Genomic DNA, 20,263 nt, shown 5'->3' with positions numbered 1-20,263 from the left:
GTTTTGGGGACTGCAATGTGAAAAAGATACTAAGGCATTAGAGAGTGTCCAAAGGAGAGCGTCAAGGATGGTGAAGGGCCTTGAGGAGAAGCCATATGAGGAGGGGCTGAGGTCACTTGGGCTGAACAGCCTGGAGGAGACTGAGGGGAGACCTCACTGCAGTTACAACTTCCTTGTGAGGGGCACAGGAGGGGCAGGCACTGATCTCTGCTCTGTGGTGACAGTGGCAGGACCTGAGGGAATGGTCTGATGCTGTGTCAGGAGATATTTGGGTTCAGGTTCAGGAGAAGGTTCCTCACCCAGAGGGTGATCAGACGCTGCAACAGCTCCCCAGGGAAGTGGTCACAGCACCAGCCTGACAGAGCTCAAGAAGCGTTTAGACAGTGCTGTCAGGTTCATGGTGTGACTCTTGGGACGTCCTGTGCTGGTCCAGGAGGTGGGCTTGATGATCCTTGTGGGTCCCTTCCAACTCAGCATATTCTATGTTTCGTTGTTAGCTTTTTAAAATGTAAATTAATATGGAATCTTTGCAAAAACAAAAAAAAAATCTTACAGTTTAACAAGCTTGTAGGGAAAGGATTCTGCATTTCTTTTTCACCAAGTTATAACAAAAATCAATTATTCTTAACAATGTGAGTTCTTTGTAAACATAAATCATTAAAACAGAAGCACACAGGCACACTTTAATGACACATTTCAAAAGTGATTTTGCCATAACTTTCCTATTCTGTTCTTTTGTTGTATGAATAGATGTGCAAGTTGAATAGGAACTTCAATGAGGAATTCTGTATTTGATTTATGTACTGTAATTTAGTGCAACACTTTTTGTTCTATTTATATTGTGGGTTTCATGATAAATCACCTTGAAATGCCTGAACCTAGTAATGATGATTAAATTTATTTCTTTTTTTTTTTCCAAAAAACTGTTGAGACAGCACTCTTTGTCTCAGTTTAGACGATTCAGTGTATGAGCAGTACTTTGCAGACTGTGGATGCTGTGAATTTGCAGTTGGAGAGTCAGAATCTTGTTGTATCCCAAGCGAAGGAGATAATGTGCCAGAAAGAAGAATGAATCATGTAAAAAGCCTGGAGAGAGAGCTGTAGTCAAGGAACAGATTTTGAAAATGAATCTTGAATGATGGATTGTTGAAAGAAAAGAAGTTGGAGTTCCAGGGTTCACTATGCTGTCAGAGAATACAATGTGTTTTTTAGTCCAAGAGATGGACAATAAAGGCTGCATGCTTTTAGTAGAGAGTTTCTCAGCTGTGATCCATGTTCATAATTTCTAACCACAAAATGGGAACTAATTTCATGGGTCCATAACTTCTATTTTTTTGAGGTCAAAGCAGAGCTACTCTAAATGATGTACCCAGAATATCCAAAGTGTATTTTCTATGGATATAAATGCAGACATTCAGAACTGTATACATTTAATGTCATTGAGAAAGGATAAGCAATTATGAATTTATTACCAAAGCTACAGTGGATAATATACCACAGAAGTAATATTTGAATCACAGGATACTTCAGGTCAGGAAGGATCATCTACTCCACATCCTTGTTCAAAGTGGGCCCAGCATCAAGGACAAAATGTGAGAAATGGATGTATACCTTGAAGAATTTATTTTTTCTAAATTGTTCTTCAAAAAAAAAAAAAAAGAGTGACAAACAAACCTGAAGGTTGTTAAGTCCTGCGATTTAGTTTCTATTATAGAATAAAATGTAGAGTGCTCTGTGGTCAGGGAACTCAGCATTGGTTTTGATGACAAGTGGCCATTGTGCTACTTAGTGCTAGTGAAGATAAAGTAGAAAGAGAAATAATTCAGGATATTTATGTTTGCAGTCCAGAAAAATGTGATGGCACTGAGGAATGGAATAAAAACATAAGCCACCTAAAGTCTGGAGGAAGAAAGATACATAAGTATATGAAGCACATAGTTTTAAAACTATTTTTTCATATGGATGTGCTTACTGGGGTTAAGAGCAAAGTGGCTTTTTTACTACAAAAATGACAAATAAAAGTGGAGGTTTTTGTTCTAGATGCTTGCTGATGAGTTGCCTGATGTTTCTTTTTGGTCATTTTTGCCAATACAAAACTGTTCTGTGCCACAAAGTCTTGGGGAAATACTAATTTGTAGACTAGACATGCATTAATTGAGGAGGAAATTGAGTCTTTGGTAGCTGGCACCTTCAGTATTTTTGTGTCGTTTAATTGAATACATGTTGAGGAGAGATGGGTCATAGTCATGTTGAAAGCCTCTTGTGGACATGTGTGCATGTATGTGTTTGCATGATGCATGAATTGCAAATAAAGCTGCAGAAGCAAAAGCTCTGCTTTGGGTTTTGTCACCCTGTTCCTCCAAGCAGGTTATCTGACAGACTTATGCACATGATACCTAGTTCAGCTCCTTCTGGGTAAAAATCAGGCTTGATGAGTGATGTGAATGTTTCATTTGAGTGTTTGAACCTACATCCCCAAGTGCTGAGAAAAATATTTTCATGATTCTCTTAAGATGCATGGATTTACTAAGAGGACGAGCCCTGTTTCTGAAATGTCTTAACTTTTCAGTGTAAATGAAGCTGAATCAATTGCCAGGGAAGTGTAAATACTGAAGAAATTTTTTAACCCCTTCTCCACTCCCTCCTTTGGGTTGCTAAAAAAAAACCCACAACAACCATGTGCTGTGGAAATGTAGCTTTTGCTATACACTTTATTCATACACTTCAGCCTGTGGTGTTGGTTTGTGTGTGTGTTGTTTGCAGGAGTGAGAGGGGATGGAGGAGTAGATGTTGAACTGAACTGCATCTCTGCATGATCACAATTTGTTTTTCTCAGAACATATCTGTCCAGGAAATCATCTAGTACAGCTAATTTGCCTAAAGAATAAATTCTACTTTTTTTTCAAGCAGGTGTATGTTCAGTGTAACTGGGAAATTTTTGTGATTGAACATTTGTTTTCATACAGAAGTACCAGTTTTCATGAGAAGCTCTGATGATTCCTTAAGCTTTGACTCAAAATGTTTTTTCTGAAAAACTGCAAAATAAACCAACAATAATTATATGCTAGCAATAAATTCTTACAGAACTTTTTAAACACTTCTATTCATGTAATTTGCAAGACTATTGTGCTGGTTTATTTCTTGAACTGTCTTCCATTGTGCAGTCAGTCGCCAAACTGAAGAAAAATAGAGGAAGAGAACCTCTGTGCAGTCACAATCACAGAAAAGATTAAATAAAATTAAAATTACATAAAATTTTTTCATCTTTTAATTTTGTTTTCCAGAATGAAAAATCCCCAGGGCGTTCCACAAGTCGATCAAGTAATATTTCAAAGGTATGGGAATTCTATTTTCTTTTTCTGGAATTTAAAGAAAACTAGGTAATTAAATATAAAACAGTACTTTAATGCATTATATTCATTATGCAGTATTTTATTTATTCATAAGAACCAGATTTTAAGTTTTGCTGCTGAACATTATGGTTACCCTGTAAACTCCATCATACTTTTGGTCATTACTGTAAAATATGTAATAACAATACTAAGCAAATAAATTAATACACTTTTTTCACCTCTTTTCCCCAAGTGTTTAATGTTACCTTAGCACTTCAGCTTAAGATAAAATTACTATTTTCTTTTTCTCCTCCTGCCCTACCCAAATAATAACAGGTGTAATATGCAAAGCTATAAATCTGTGTTCATTTCAGGCTGAATTCTGAATTCCTTTCACAGGGATATATGGTTCACTGAAGCCAGGACTTTACATCTAGATATTTTTTGCTTTTTAGGAAAGAGAAGGGAAACTTTAGAAAAGGCAAAATGTGATTTTTACTGAAGTTCTTTGGTTTTAACCCCCTTTTCTCTGTATTTTTGGTTCAGATGTGGCTGAAATTTATGCCAAAAAGCCGGGATGTACAGGAGGCAAAAGATAATTTTTTTTTTTTTTTTTTTAATCCAGGCCTAAACATCTGCCATGTATTATGTTTGGTTTTAAATATGTTGCATTTAGGGCAAGCACTGTATCCTTAAACCTCTTCACAAAATATTTTTGTCTTTGGGGTACCCACTGTAAAACTTTTTTCTTCTCAGAGCATAAAACAAAAAAAATGACAGCAAACGCCAACTGTGATTTTAAGTTAAAATGCTAGTTCCATGCGAGGTTCTGCTCTCTTACAAGGGAAAAGAAGTAGAATATATCCAGCCTGCTGTAGATACGGCTGAAACTCTTCTGGGTTAACTGCCTATCCTTAGAAATCATATAGATATATACTTACAAACTCTATCACCAGGAATTGTATTATTTTAATTACTATTTTTAAAAGCCTATATTTAGCAATAGTTACTGTAAATCTATTATGAATTGATATTACTTTCTCTGCTTTTTTTGAAGACAGGTGCATGGGTTGCGCTGTGACAAAGCATAAATATATTCACTGACATGAGAAACTTGCCAGCGACTAACATGTATTTTGAAGGGATTTCTGCAGAAATCAGTATAGTTGTTTATTAGAAAGTGATATTTGCTCTGGTTTTAGTTGCAAGTTAAACTCACAATTTTTCAGTCATGCACTTTATCTTTTTCTGAAGTATAGCATCATGCATTGTTTTGAATCAATTTTTTTTCTGAAGCTACCTGCCAGTAAAGTTTTTCCAATGCTGAATGCCATTTGATTGGAATTCCAGTTTTGTTTGTTGTCTGACTTAAAATGCTTTTTTTCTAAAACAGGTTTTCATATGTATGTGTATACATAGAAAAGCAAACGCCTGACTTTGCATGTTAATATTGCATGGCAGAAAGTGATAGTAAAAAATACTCCACCTCAAAACAAGGATGAAAGCTTCTAGGCCAGATAAACTACATGCCAAAGGCAAGATCTGAGTTCTGTGCAATGTCAGATCTTGGACACAACAAAACTTTCAATGGGCAGAAAAATTAGATAGTCTTTATGTAAAGCTATGAATTAGTGTCATCAAAACACTGTCTTTGACTGTTTTCATTTGCCTGTATGTGTAAGTTAAAAAGGATCAAATGGAATTATATTTTAATTTGCGTATTCCACCCTTAGCTGGATGTAGAGCTCCTCCCCCAGAGCAGATACCACTGGATTTTGTACTTAGCTATTTGTGAAATGAAATACAGCATAGATTCTGTAAATGCAGATTCATGTTTCATAATGCTCTTGTTTATTTAGAGAGGACACCTGAGGTTTGCCGTGTATGCTTGGGCAATTTTGCATGCTAGGTACATGAATTTTAAGTCTGAATTTTGTGGTATTACAGATTAAACTGAATTGTTGAACACTGAAGATGTCTTATCTAGTTATAATGAGAAGGAATGGTTTTGATTTGGTATTTTACACATACTGGTTAGTATAATCTATTCAGTCAAGAGATTTTACAATCAAACATTCCCAAGACGGGTGGATGTGTGTGTGTGTGGAGATCAACACCTCAATTTTACCATTGACTTTTGCAGTCTGTTGAGAGTGTAGAAGTTTAGCATGTTGCAAGGACTTTTCTTATTGCATGTCATTTTCTGGGAAGGATTTCAGTGACAGACTATTTAAGGCAAATGAAAGAAAAAAACTTAAAATATTTGTCTGACATCTGTGGCTCTCTTCAGTGAACAGCAACCTAAGAATTTGTTCATTCACCTCAAATTTTTATTTATTTATGTCAAAAATACTGCCTTGAAGCTCCAAAAGCAACCGCTTCTGATAGTTTCCCTATCAGAGACAATTAGGAAAATGTATCAGTGCCTAATTTTTGCTGCACTTCTGGTAATAACCTAGATATTTCCTGTGCAATCAATCAATAAATAAACAATCTTTTTGCGTTCTGCCCTGCTAGCACTTAATTAGATATGATTAATAATTTAATAACTAGATTATTAACTCATATTTTGAATTTTCTGTATTTCACATTATCTTGTATTGACAAAGTGTAGCCCAAGTTAGTAGTTATGGCTTTCAAAACCTGTCTACATAAAGAAAACTATGCACATAAAGAAAAATATGAAACACTTGGAAAAGTGAGTTATGAACCAGCTGTCATAATTTTAAATTCTTACTATATTTTTAAGCATTAGACTTTTTTCCTACCTATTTCTTCTGTTGCTGGCAGAGAAGGAACTTAATTATTCTTTGTAAGAAATAGTATTGTTCAATGTTCTGGATTTCAGAGTTGCTGTTAACCTATCTGCATGTGTTTAAAATTTAGGTAAATTAAAAACTTGACCTTGATCATTACCTATTTGCCATTGCTTAGTTTTCTGTGCACTGTAACTTCTTTCATTAAAATTCTTATGTCTTCCTAAATAGATGTATAATTTAAGAGGAAGGGTAGTCAGAGAAGGATCTGGTGGATTCATTGTTTTCTGGTGTGGTTAGCCAGTGGAACAAATTTTGTGTCTGAGTTACAGTCTGTAGCCTTTATGCTCTATACGTATTTCTGAGGCTGCCTGGTTATGTTAAAATGCTTTATGGAAGAAATGTTTCTAAAACACTGTAATTATCTTCCTGTATGTTAATTATGATTCAAGAGCTCATTAGAGAAGGATAGTATCTCAGCAGCAAGATCTAAAATTCTCTGATGGGAACCTTGGGCTTATTTTTCAGTACGGAGAAAATCAGGCTTGGAGCAAATTGCCTGAATTTTGATTTGCCTCAATTACTTCTCAAAAGCCTGGAGCAGGTGTTAGAACACTTTTTATTTACAAGTCTCTGAAGCTTCCATCTAATAAAACTCTGTTGAGTTACATCAGGAAGTGAGGTGCTTGTTTTGGAATATTCTGTGTGATAATATTCACATGAGTAATTTAGAATATGAGTAGCAATAGGGGAAAGAAAGAAGGAAATAACAGTTTTTACTCTATGTTAGCAATTTCTGATTTCTTTTGTCGGGTGAGGTTCCTCTCAATAAGATACAAATGAAAACCAAAAGGCACCAGGATGCTAATCTAGATGAAAAATTTATTGTTTCTAATGTATTGATTGTTGATTTGAATCACTCAGTTTGTGACTTTGAAAGAAAATTCACAAACTGGGCATCAAATTCTGTATTATTTATAATACTTATAATAATAACAGTGATAGTATAATAGTAGTAAGTAATACAATATTTATAATAGTTATAAATTACCATTTAATCTCTTCCATTAAAATTGAATAATCTTTTAAATGGGTTTTGATATTCTCAGCTATTTCATCCTCTCTGTGTATGAGGTGATTGTATGAAGAGACCTATGTTGCAATTTGGATGGTTTACCCAGCTTGAGGCAAAACTCACTATTACACACTGTAAGTGTTTGTAGTGGCCAAACATCACCATGTCTAAGGCAGTGACACCAACAGAGAGCACATAATATCTCCTGGTAGGTTTCATGGTGAAAAAGACATAAAGGAACTTCAGTGTTCTTTTGAAACAAGTTTTTACCGTGGACTTTGTTTGCCAGTACCAGGATTGCAGCATTTCCAAGATAATCTGTTTCATGACTGAATCCTAAAGACCAGTTGTGTGACCCCTTTATGTTTTGCTGCAGGCAGCTGCAATGCTCCAAGTTGATCCATAGTTCTTACTGTTCTTTGCCAATTTCATGCTAAACACAAGTGAAAATTCTCTTCCAGATTGGTGGCTGCTTTATTTCAAGGAACCACAAAGCTCCATCCTTTCCAAGTGTATGTTAGTGTATGTTCTAGATTACTGTAGTGAGTAGATGAGGGAAAACTTAGGGCTTTCAAAAAAGAAAACAAATCAAGAAAAAAGTCCTTGCTCTTGTAAGGCATAAAATGTCAGCCTTCATAAGTGCTTTTACAGTAGATAATATGATGTATACAAAACTGGCATTAAAATGTGAGTATAAATGTCACATTAGTCATCAAGTCATTCTTCTTGCTCATAAACAGAATCATTTTTATGAAAGCTGAAGACTAACCTAGCACTTAGCTCTCATTTATTGAAAACAACAATGCAAAGTAAACAAGTTAGTGAAAAGATTTTCTTCATTAGAACAGAATTCATTTTGAACACAAAAAAAGGGCAGAAAACCAAAGACTAGAAGTAGATCCATTGCATAGTAGCTGTGTTTTTTAAAACTCCTAGATATGAATGTTTGATTTCCATGTATAGAGAATGCTTTATGGTTTGTCCATACAATTTATTCTTTGTTTACAATAAGCTTAACAAAAGGCATGGCAGCAGAATTTACCTGAGTCTGCCTGAAAATTGAACTGAATGAAATTGCATGCCTATGTGATGGTATTAAATACATGGGGACAACCAACAGATAATAGTTCACATCTTGACACACCCAGATAAAACTGCAAATATGTGTGGAATGTGTTGTGCCACAGTTTTTATGTTTTTATACACGCTCACTTAATTTCTGTTATCAGAGAATTCAGTCCTATCCTGTGCTAGCCAATATCGTACAGATGCAGCTTTGATTTGTTTTTAGTAAATGGAGTATGCAAGTCACTGCATATGCTTATTATATATAATTAATTACTTCCATAATTATAAATAGCAATTATGATCTGTAACATACCTGTTACATATATACTCTGGAAATCTTTGCATGGTATTTGTTTTTTCACCATGGCACTCAGAAGCACATTTTGCATATTTGTCCTCAAAACAAATTCAGTTAAGCAAACTTTGTTTCTACAGTGGTAAAAATTAGGGGAGTCATGCAGTTTTATGTTTATTGTACTTCATAAAAATCAATATCTTGTTTTTCACAATGATGCATTCTTGGGGTTTCACTTCTTTCAGTTTAGTAATCTCAATAATCTTACTACAACTCTTTTGCTTGGGCACATTTAGGCTTCCCTCCTCCCTTAGGGCTGGAATAAATAGACATCAAATACACAGCAGAATGAGGTTGTTCAAGCATAAGAATGGTATCCTCACAGATGGGATTTCATCCAGTCTGTCTCCTGCACAGTCCACCAGACCCAAGGAGGAACATGGTGGGTGTGTGCACTCCCATTCACTTGTGAGAGCATGGCAGGAATGTCATCTGAGTGAAAGCTGTTTAGATTATAGGAATGTTTTGAGGGTTTCAGTCTTGCAGATAGAGGGATGTGTGAAAGCAGATGCCCTCTTTGGAACAGACATTCTAAATGGTTCTCTGAGTACTGCCTACCTTTAGACATAAAGTGCTGCAAAATCCAGTAACAAAGAAAATGCAGGTTTTGTGCTTCACCTTTCCTATAGGCTAAATTTCCATTTAGCTCCTTCCAGACAGTCAAAAGCTGCTGATCTCATGGCTCTGCACCTTTTGTATAAAACCTGGCACATCCTTTCTTCCAATTACCTATATTTTTTTAAGAAATATGAAACATTTTTATTAAGAAAGTGTTAGTGACTAGAAAGATGCATCCTTGAAGAGACTCATGAATGAAAAATACTGTGTGGCTGTGATACAAAGACTTTTACATACTATAATCCATCTGATAATTCAAAGCTTAGCTAGCTGTGCTTCTATGCCTATAGAAAAAGTGGGGTTTTTAGTTGAACCTGTACCTTGAAACTAAAGATGAACATAGATTAGTAAAGCAGGAGAAAACAACTTAAACAAGCTGATTGAATTTACAAGTTAAAGCTGTAATTACTCGTTTGCTTCATTTTTTAAATGATAGTATGGATTTGCCATTTGCAATTTTGATTTTAGATTTCAAACTACTTTATAACATAATCATACTGACTTTTAAAGGTGCTGAATGGTGTTGTTTGGCAGAATCCAAACGATTTTTCTGCTCCTTCCTTCTGTGTTACTTTTCCCTTAATTCCTTCTCTTCAGAGGCAGGTGAAAGGAGGGAAAGGAGAGAAAGAAAAGGTTTAGGGAAGAATTGTGCAAGGAATAAGTTACTGAAAAAGAAAATCTATGAAAGATAATTTAACAGAAATTCAGTTAGTAATTAATGTAACAGTTGCTGTAAAGACATCAATCAGATTAAAAACAACTTTGAAATCTGAGCACAAAGCAAGAACTCTATCATGAAGAAACAAATAAAGAAAAGATAAACATAACAGCCAAACAAGCCAAAACGCAGAAATCCCCTCTCCCAAACCCCTGCACACAAATTTCAGTTGCCATCAAGACCGAGCTTGTAAAATAACACCCACGTTAGGTCACCTTCATCATGTTTTGGAACTTTTTAGACCTGAGGAGATGTCCACATTAAAGTTCATAAAGGTGGATGTTTTCTGCAGAATGTTACGTTGTTTACAAAGCAGAAATTTTCAGATCAAAATACACAGACTGGGTCTCCTGCTGAGCTTAAAGCCAGACAAACTGCTCTGATCTTCTAAAGGATCCATTCCTTTGTGTGCTGTTTTTCAAATACAATAGAGTTTCAGCTTTTTAACTATAACGGCTGATGGGATCTGGAGCACTCTGTGATGCATCACTGCTACTAGAGCAAACTCAGCAGGGGAATAAAAGCATTAGACATGTTCCCTGTCTGCCCTATCACCCATCAATTGCCTGCAGCTTTCTTCTTCAGCAGTGTTGTAGGTTGACCAGCTTTTGGAAATGCTTCTGTTCAGAAGAGAGACACAAGAGGATTCATTGCCCTTTCTGGTGATAGCTGTGAGGCCATTTTATATAAGCTGTCCATTACATCATCTGCTTTTTCAATTTAAAGTTTCACTCCCTTACTATGTGATTCTTTGCACTTCTAGAATCTGCTTTTACTCAGCTTTTCTGTTAAGCTGAAGCAGATCCCTTCTGTGCTCTTAGGAAGACCACAACTTGACTCATGTTCTTGCACTAGTTTCAACATGCAGGTTAAGCAATAGGTGGCCTCTAATGACCTTTTTTCCCCCATTTTATTTTATTTTATTTTATTTTATTTTATTTTATTTTATTTTATTTTATTTTATTTTATTTTATTTTATTTTATTTTATTTTATTTTATTTTATTTTATTTTATTTTATTTTATTTTATTTTATCCTTAATTTTAGTTTTAACTTAATTTATTTTCTGGAAACTTCTACCAGATCCTGAACACTTAAGTAAAGGTAGCCTTGATTTGAAATTATTACTGTGTTCACCAGTTGTACTTATTTCTGTACCCCGTTTCTGTCTTTGCTGGTTTTCTAACACAGACACGTGTGTGACACTGAAGTCCCTTTTTGTTGGGTAAGTGATTATCATCTCACTTATCCTGAAAACTCTGTATTTACCAGTATTCTGCTTGAAAAGCACACTGCCAACATACCAAAAATAATTATGGATGAGTGCCCTGTCATGTCTGTTAATTGAATTGCAAATCCTTGACAAGAGAGTTCATCTAAACTGGCCGAGGCAGCAGAAGGTGGTGACTGGGAAATCTCTCTCTCCTAAAAATCTTTTTGAAATGCCAGACCTGATCAGCTGGAGTTGGCATTTTCCCTTAGACCTCTTCCTTGTGTTGATGGCATAGAGAAATGAGCTGCCTTGCTTATAAATTAATTGAGAGACAGCTTTATTTTGAATTACCACATTTAATTCTGCTACTGATGTAATTTGTTATGATAAAATTAGTACAGTGCTTGTTTAGTTTTCCCATTCCAGTGAGCTGTACAATATACCTGTCTGAAGAAGACATTCATTCAAGGAATACTATTAAAAAAAATAACTGTTATTCAGCCTCCCAGGTGGAATTGGAGTCCTCATCATCAGTCTGATCCCTCTATTGACTAAATACAGTATCTCAAAATATTCAGTGTGCTGTATAGCAAAATAGCAATGGGATGGCAATTACAGCAATAAGATCTGTCTGCTTGAGACTGTTTCCAACATCTGCTGCATATGCATTCCCAAAAGAGTGGGACTGATAAGATGTAAGCAGAATATATTCAAATTATCATGTTCTGGTTTGTCAGATATGCCTTGAAAAATACACAATTTCCTCTGTAAACACACTACCCTTTATGCCCCTCTAGATATCTTTGCTCTCAGACTGACTTTAAGAGATATTATTATTTAAATTTTTAAAATTAGTTTGGGATGTAAGGTTTGTAAAAGAAATGGCAAAGAGGGAGTATTGCCAAAAGAATTGGGGTAAACCTAGAGGCAGTGCTGGTAGCAGAAAGCAGATACAGTTACTGCTGTCAGAACAGGGTAGGATGAAAAAGTAAAGGGACTAGGCAGTCAACTGAGTTGAAATTTACAGGTTCTTAAAAACAGCTCATCTAGATGTGAATTATTAAATTCATTTGACATGTGTTAGCAAGGAGAGACCTGACATTAGCAGGTCCTTCCACTTCTATTTCATTTACAAAGGCCCTATTTACAAAATAAGGGCCTCCATTTCCTGTGAGGGACACAAATCAACATCAGAAAATTAATATCAGAGCATCAACCTTTTTGGTTTTAGAATTCACTCCATCAGTTCATTTTTTTTTTCCATGAAAACATTTTTAAGATTCAGCTGGACGGGGTGATGGGACATGTTGTCCACACTGTGCTTTTGCCAAGAAAGGTTAGAATGGATGATCTTTGAGGTCCCATCCAACCTGGAATTCTATGAATCTATGATTTTACCATGAAAAGCTAATTTAATGTAGATAAATGCATATAAATTTAGATAATGTAGATTAAAAATTGTGTTACAAAGTTGTAGAAATTGAATTAATTATATTTGATCACAAGTAAGAATCTGAATTATCTTGTATATAACTTGTCATGCTTTGTTTGTGAAGACTTAAATGGTGCATTGGCTTTTTGCCTGCCACTTGTCATGTTTGCTCCAATAGGACTTAGATAAATAAGCAAAAAGCATTCATTTTGTAAAAGATATTTATGTAAATTGGTTTTGAAGGAAATAAACTTTCCTATGAGTTATGTACAACTAAATGTAGCATCATGCCTGCACAGGGGAACTAGAAAGTAAATTTGACTGAGCAGGACTGAAACAGTCCAGACCTCTTGACAGTTGAAAGTGAAATGTAAGATTTAAGTAGTCAAGCTGATAATGTAATTTTTATTTTAAAATAATTAGATTTCTGCTGGTCTGCAGTTCCAAATCGTAAGTGTAAAAGCTTTTCAAGGAGCTTGTTTGGTTTTTGGCTTTATTTCAGCTCTCTTAAGAACTGTCTAGCTGGCTTCCTGCTTTAATAGCTGCTGAAAGCTTCTTGAACTTGTGCAGACCTACTGTACGGCTGCTGGGCCAGCTTAACCATATCCCTTCAAAGGGTATTGCCTGTGGCAAGGTGATGTAAAAATTCCCTTTACCGTGTGGAGTTGACCTGACCACCATTTAAGACTAGGCCAAACCCCTGTAGTACAGAGATCCCAAAAGAAGCAATGGTAACAGTCCTGGAGCTGTGAGGGGAAAAAAGAAATGAGCACATCATGAGGCATGAATCCAGGATTCCTCACTCAGCTCTGGGGCTGGGTTTCTTCACCAGTCTTTCCGCTGGGGCTTAGTCTGGAGGGATGTTTCTTCATGCAGCAGCAGCATGTAACCCAGTAGCATTAGTTATTGGTGCTGATGTCTGCATCTTTCCTCATTAAGTAGCTTAAGACATGCCTAATTACCCAATGCTAATCTCAGAGGCTGAGATGGAAGGAGATTATATACCCAACCATGCATCTATGGAACATCTATATATGTTTCCAATATGTATGTAAGAAACACTCCTACTCTGTCCCCATGCTTATAATTGAAATACTGCTTTTGTAGAAGAGGAGATATGGAATACAATTTCTCTCACAGATACTTGTCCTTTTCTTCCAGCATGACACTGCATGTATACACACTAATGTTCCTCCTTTGATGGTGAATCCAGACATGGCAAAAACCTACAACACAAGGATTGTGTCAATTTATCAATTTAATTGCTCATTTGGCTTAGTTGTTGTATATCTGATTTTCATTCATGGAACTAGAAGTAAAGAATTAGTAATATTGTTGGTGGTTTTGGTGTACTTTTGTGATATTAATCAATAGGTAAAAATGGTTACTTGAATTCCAGGAGCTAGAAGATTGTTTTCATGCAAAAGCACTATTCTTAAGTCTCAGCTGGTACCCATATAAAAGCAAAAATCCACATAGGGGTGACTGATGTTTCCAAAAGATGTATGCATTAAATAGAATGGATATTGACAACCTCGGCTAAAAGTGAAGTGTTGGCAGGTACTTGCTGTTTATAATTATTTTGCTTTTACTACTAATTTTCCAACACCTTTTTAACACCACAAAAATATCTGTGGAAGTTGAGCTAGAAATAATTTCAATTATCTGACTGAATTTGGTTTGCTAGTACAAAAGATTTGGATAACAGGCTTTACATCTTTGTTTGATTTTTGCTTTGTACTCTTTCTTAATAGTCATCCTTCCCTTGCATCTGGTGCTCGATCTTGTGGAATTGTGAGGCTTGTAGTATTTTGTCTGCATTTGGAAGTGGTGATCACAATGGGCTGGATGGGGTTGCATAGTAAAAGCCAATACCCCTGATCAGCTGCAGGAAGGTCACAGCCTTAGTGATTTGTATTGAACCCACTTCCCACAATACTGTGTCTTGTGAGGAATCCTGAAGAATCACAATGCCGTGGATTTACATTTGGATTCCATACAGTTCTGCTGTCAGTTGATAGCAAGGCAGATTGAAATGGTTTGCAGCTAACACCATCAAAATATGTTTTCAGTGAAAGTATTGGGTAACTGAATCTGCAGTTTGTAGCAACAACCTTATGAGCAAAATGTCACATACTAAACATTTTTATATCTCTTCTGCTGTTTGAGAACGTGATCAGCTCTGTAGAGATGCAGCCTGCACTTTGAATTTTTCTGGCTCATCTCAGCTTAACATTTTCAGCTTTTCTAGAAGATCTGATTGCCTTGAAAATGTTTTAAAACACACTCTATTCTTCCTGCTGTTTCATCAGTCCACTCAACCTAAGTTAACTTTGGGTTCTTCATCACTAAATGTATCTCAGATGCACTTCACGTGATTTGGAAAGGCATCATCATGGTTGGTTGACTGCACAAAAGAAAATCAGACATTTTCCCTTCAGACATTTACAGTAGAGCCAAATGAAAATTCAAATGCTGAAAGCTGCTTCCTCAAACAGTGACAAAAAGTAGTCATGAGCGAATAAGAGCTCAAACACTTCAGTCGTACTTAGTTCCACAAATTGGTTTCACTTTTGTTCAAGCTTCCTGTATTTTGCCAGCTTCTATGTGTTCAACAGCGCGCTATGAACAGCACAAACAGTTGTTTTAATTTTGTGATCATGTGGCAAAGCAGTAAAATATCTGCAATGTATTTCATGGACAAAGATTCCAAACTGTCTAACTTATTTCAACAGGCAAGCAGTCCTACAACAGGAACAGCTCCCAGGAGTCAGTCTCGGTTATCTGTCTGCCCCTCCACTCAGGACATTTGTAGGTATGTGCTGAGAAAAATATACTCTCATCTGGCTGATACTTGTTAGTTGCTTTTATTAAATATTATGTAGCTATGTAGCTCTTGCTTCTACTTAACCTATTCATAATTGACATAGACTTTAGTTTTCTTTTGATCTCTCTTTGTTTTGGTTTTGTTTTTGTGTTTTAGTCTCATGTTTTTTTATTAAAATTCATGTTCTCATTCTCATTCTTTTTTTTCTCTGTGTGATTTCTCTTTCCACCACCCTTCCCATTTCCATCCCTTTCCTTTGCTTACTGCTTTGTCTAGATCTACTACCTTGCATGATTTGTCAGAAGATGAGCTTGAGCATGCAACCCCTGTCATGGTGCTGGCCCCTTCTAATAGGGAGCTGGGTGGTAAGAAGCTCATAAAACGAAGGTTTAGGCGGAAAAAAGAGACTGGAGACAATGGTGAGCACACAGAAAAGCAAGGAAAGGGGAGACACTGTAAATTGCATCCTGAGCCTCCGAGATCCAGCTGGAACGCATCTGATTCATCATCATCTTCGGATGAGAGTCAGTGGGCTCAGGCTAGGAGGAGAGCAAGAGAAAAGGCCAGGATGGCCAGGAGAGGGAGAAGAAATAATAGATCATGCAGTAACCAAGATGGGTCTTCAAACGGTAATGCTGTTGAACTTGTCACCTTGGGGACAATGGGAAAAGAGAAACAAGAGGTGTCTGACCCTGAGAATCCTACTTTAAATCACCGCCGAAGGATTTCGAGGCTTAAGGAATCACAGTCTTCAGCATCATCTCAGGATGCAAGGATTTCCTCAAGAAAATGTGGGAAAAGCAAAGGGAAAAGCTCCCACAGAGACCGGCAGCCTGTGCCTTTCCTTAGGCACACCAAGGACTCCTTTGCAGAGGCAGGCTCTGGCAGTGATGCTCTGGCTGCCCCAGATCATGGAGCACCTGCTGGGGCAGGGCCCACGGTGCCTCATGCTGCTCAGAAGCCTCCAGTGTTGTATGATGACTGGTCTGATGATTTAGAAGTATGCAGGTTAGTCCCTAATAAGAAGGATTTAACATTCTTAGGAGGAGTTTCTCCCTGCCACGGTCTGAGTGCCTTTCCCTTGACTGCTTTCTGTCACTATTTCTCAGTAATAAACTAGGCTGGGCCGGCCACAGGAAATAGCAAAGAACCTATGCTACAGAGAAGTTAGCATATCTCAATGTGAAGAGATACTTCCCTTATTTAAAAAGAATAATCTTAAAAAGGAATCAAATGTTTGTCTTTGCTCCATGAAGATGGACCCACTCTGTCCTCTGGCAGATTATTGGGTTTTTTTTAAATCTCCAGCCAGAGGCAGAGAATGGAGCAGGATGCCAGATAGCTCAATACAATGGGATATGGAGCTTTTCTTCCTTAAGTGATCAGCTCAAATCCAGCTTTGGTCCCCCTATGTAATATTTCTATGACTTATATGAAATTAATTTATGGTCTTAGAGTTGCCATTATTTCAGGAAGCCAGTGGATGGTGCCTGGAGAACATTGTCTCTAGCAGGGCATAATTTGTCTGTGATTTTACACTGCCAAACACCTCCACACTGTGAATGTGTATGGGCTGTTAGTTCAGTCACCCCTCTCAAGGATTGGAATGGTACAAAGGGTGATTGTGCAGAATAAGCAGTAAAATAAGTTTTGGGAAAGAATAAGCAACACCAAGAGTTCTCTTTAGTTTAGAATTGCAGGCCTCTGACAGTCTGATGGCCTGGTGTGAAGCATGCAACCAGAAGGTGAGCATTTTACCCTGGAAATGAGATGAAGCTCGCCGCTTCTGGGCTAACATCCAAATTTGGAGTACACAGCTGGGAACACTTGAGTTACTTACTTCAGTGGTAAATAAAAATGCACCATCCCGTAAGTCTAACAGAACTGAAACAAGTATTTCCTTTTTTCTCCCTCACCAAGCTTGTGAGCCAGCATTGGCTCTCATCTACAAAGTGACAATCTGGCTTAGTTTCTTCATATGGTCACCCAAAACTTCTCACTTTTCTTTGCTGGGAAGAATTTGTGTGGAAATGTAAACAGAGGATGAGGAAGTTCATGATGCCTCATCATGCAGTCTTACAGTATGCTTTAACTTAGTGAAACACTGCAAAGATCTTATTTCTGAAAAGAGAAAAGGTAATATGCAGGTATTTTGTGAGGTTTTTTGCAGCAGAAGATATAAGCCATTACTAACCCAGCTAGGGCTATGCACTCCTTTTTATACTTATCAAGCACAGCCACACTTTTCCACTGTTTGTCCATTGTCTGTCTTAATAATTTAAAGCTCTTCAAAGTACAGCTGTGTTTGTGCATGAGTTTATGTATTTGGACCAGGCTTGGGTTCTCTCTGCCTTATGGAAATGCAAAGAAACAGCAACAGTGGTAAACCATGTTATTGAAATTTTTTTACAGGGTATGATGCAGAGATGCACACAGGTAACTACAACAGCCTCAGTATTGTTTTCTATTTCTGAACTACCCAGATTGAAGATCCAGTGTGGTACATGCAGTACATACATAACAGGTCATTTGGTAAATGAGCTACCCAAAATCTGAGAAAATCCACTTCAGCATGGGTCTTCATAATGGACTTCATTATACTGTAGTAAAAATTACACAAATAAATAAATAAATGAACGTGTGTGTGAGTATACAGATATACACACACATACTATATATATATGTGTGTGTGTGTATATCTCTATATATGTATATGTATATACATATATACATATACATGTTCTGTAAATGCATTATGTAGATTAGTCTTAGCTGTTCCCCAAGTCACCAAACTTAGAATTTGCTTTCAGATGAAAAGTGAATCCCAGTCTTTTATTTGTCTTCTCAAACCACTGAATTTCATTATAATTTTTCAGGCACTTTTTGCAAGACTTGGAGCTTGGTTCAAGGATGGACGTTTTGGATATGCATGCAGACTTTTCAGCCAGGCTCTTATTTAGTTGAGGAAAGTTGAAAAATTTTGATAGGTTGTGCCCTTAGGCTCAGTATCAGTGAAGATGTTCTTTGAACAACCAGCATTAAACTTAATATGATTGATGATGAGACCTGTTCTGCAAAATTTCTCAAGCCAGTCAGAAACACATTTTTCTGTGTCAGGGATAATACCATTTTTTTGTTGTTGTCATTATCAGATGTATCGTAATGACTGTAATATATCTAGGAAAAACATAGCAAAATCAAAAGCCTGTTAATTTTTTATAGCTGATAAGTTGTCTTACTTAATCAGTTTGTAGACAGCTGAAGAAAAAGGAAGACCTGTTTTTACCACAAATTCAGAACACACTGCAGTTTCTGTTTCTTGGGACATGTCCATGCACTTCATTGATTTGTGATCTGTGGTATGTTTTCTTTTTAAAATTCGCAGCCTCCAATCTGAAACAAAACCTGAATAAGTAATTGTCTGTCAATGTAGATGTGCACATATACTCCCCATTTTTCTGCATGAGGTATAGAACAAAGAGGGTGGTTTTGTTTATGCTAAGACTAGGTTAGCATAGTCACTGGTTGTGATGTGGAAATTTTTTTTCCTGGGGGGTTTCTTCAAGCTTTTCATCCTAGCTATTCATGTCTTTTAGTGGATATGACAGCACTGGCTGAGAGGACTGGCCCTCACCTAAATAGTATTGTGTGGAAATAGCAAAGGAACAGGGATCATAAACTTCTCTTGGCAACAGTTATTTTGTCTTTCAGTTTCTGGGTAGGCAACTTTTTTCCTGAAATTGCTGACAATTTCTTCACTCTGCATTTATCAGCATGAGCTGGAATGTGACAGTGCACACTCAATTCCAGTATAAGCACATTTTAGTCAGATAAAGTACAGTACCATTGTGCAATATGTTCTTCAGCTAGTCTAAGGGGAACCTCTTGGTCACTTCAGGGAATTATTTGCCCTTCTAGTGTCACTGATTCTTTCCAAACTGCTGAAAAAATGTCATGGCATCAATCCTGACCTTTACCGTCTCTTCCCTGGACAACTACTTTCTCCTGAAGTCCATTAGGAGCCAAGATTTCTTCTTCTGAGATACCACAAGTTCTGGCTGTGCTGAGTTGTTTTGGCACCTAATTTAATTTTTTCTTTATTTAAAGATTCACAGGTTAGGCTTTTGAAATCATGAAGTTAGATGCTCCTTTTCCTAAGTTGCTCTGTGCCTGAGATTTTCTTCATTTTCTTTACCTTATCCGGGAATTTGCCATGGCTTGAGGCACAGCCTCAGAAACAGCTTTCTTTGGTCTGTGTGTGGATAATCTCCCCAAACGAAACAGCTGTGTATTGGATATGACAAAGTGAATGGATTGTGAGAAGTTAGTCCCATGGATTTTCACATGGAAATCACTAAGAAAAGAAAATTGAGTAGTTGATATTACCATAGTGTATCATAAGTGCTTTTTGTATTGATTCTGAATATATCTTGTGGTATTTTTATTATTGATGATGTAGTTGAAAGATATTTTCTGTTTAACTAGTTAGGGTTTGGTGTACAGTCTTTTTGTACTGCTGATTCAGTCATTTCAGCAAAAACACATGCACTTAAATAAAGTGGAGTTTCTCACTTTGAAAAAAAAGAGGCTTACTGGAAGTCAAATTTTGATTTTGTTGAATGAACTCTGAATGACTTTCTGCAGTCAGGTATAATGGCAGGCTCTCATTTGAGGAGTAGGGCACAACAGTAAGGAAGGGGAGAAGTAAAGAAGATTATGAGGTTGACTCATGAGATCTGCAGAGTATATTTCAAGCATAATTTTTAAAAAACAGTTTTCAAAATCTGATGTGTTAACTAAAAGGCCATTAAAAATGTAGGAAAATACTAATATGGGCATTTTTCTGTGTTAGCACAATTATAGATGGGAA

The 20,263-nt window shown here is 36.7% G+C and overlaps 1 protein-coding gene across 2 annotated transcripts in view; it reads left to right on the top strand.

The window, feature by feature from the left end:
* Positions 1–20,263, top strand: part of MARCHF1 (membrane associated ring-CH-type finger 1) — a 222,836-nt gene that overhangs the window by 171,365 nt on the left and 31,208 nt on the right. The window contains exons 5-7 of one of the 2 annotated variants that reach the window (XM_059469931.1): positions 3,285–3,335; positions 15,302–15,381; positions 15,670–16,401. In XM_059469931.1, the coding sequence (XP_059325914.1) occupies positions 3,285–3,335; positions 15,302–15,381; positions 15,670–16,401 (863 nt within the window). The remainder of the gene's footprint in view (positions 1–3,284; positions 3,336–15,301; positions 15,382–15,669; positions 16,402–20,263) is intronic. The other variant, XM_059469932.1, reaches the window with a different exon arrangement.

Source organism: Ammospiza nelsoni, chromosome 4 (genome assembly GCF_027579445.1).
Source record: "Ammospiza nelsoni isolate bAmmNel1 chromosome 4, bAmmNel1.pri, whole genome shotgun sequence".
NCBI lineage: Eukaryota > Metazoa > Chordata > Aves > Passeriformes > Passerellidae > Ammospiza > Ammospiza nelsoni.
Note: the sequence above shows the minus strand (reverse complement) of the source record. Positions and strands in the feature narration are given on the sequence as shown.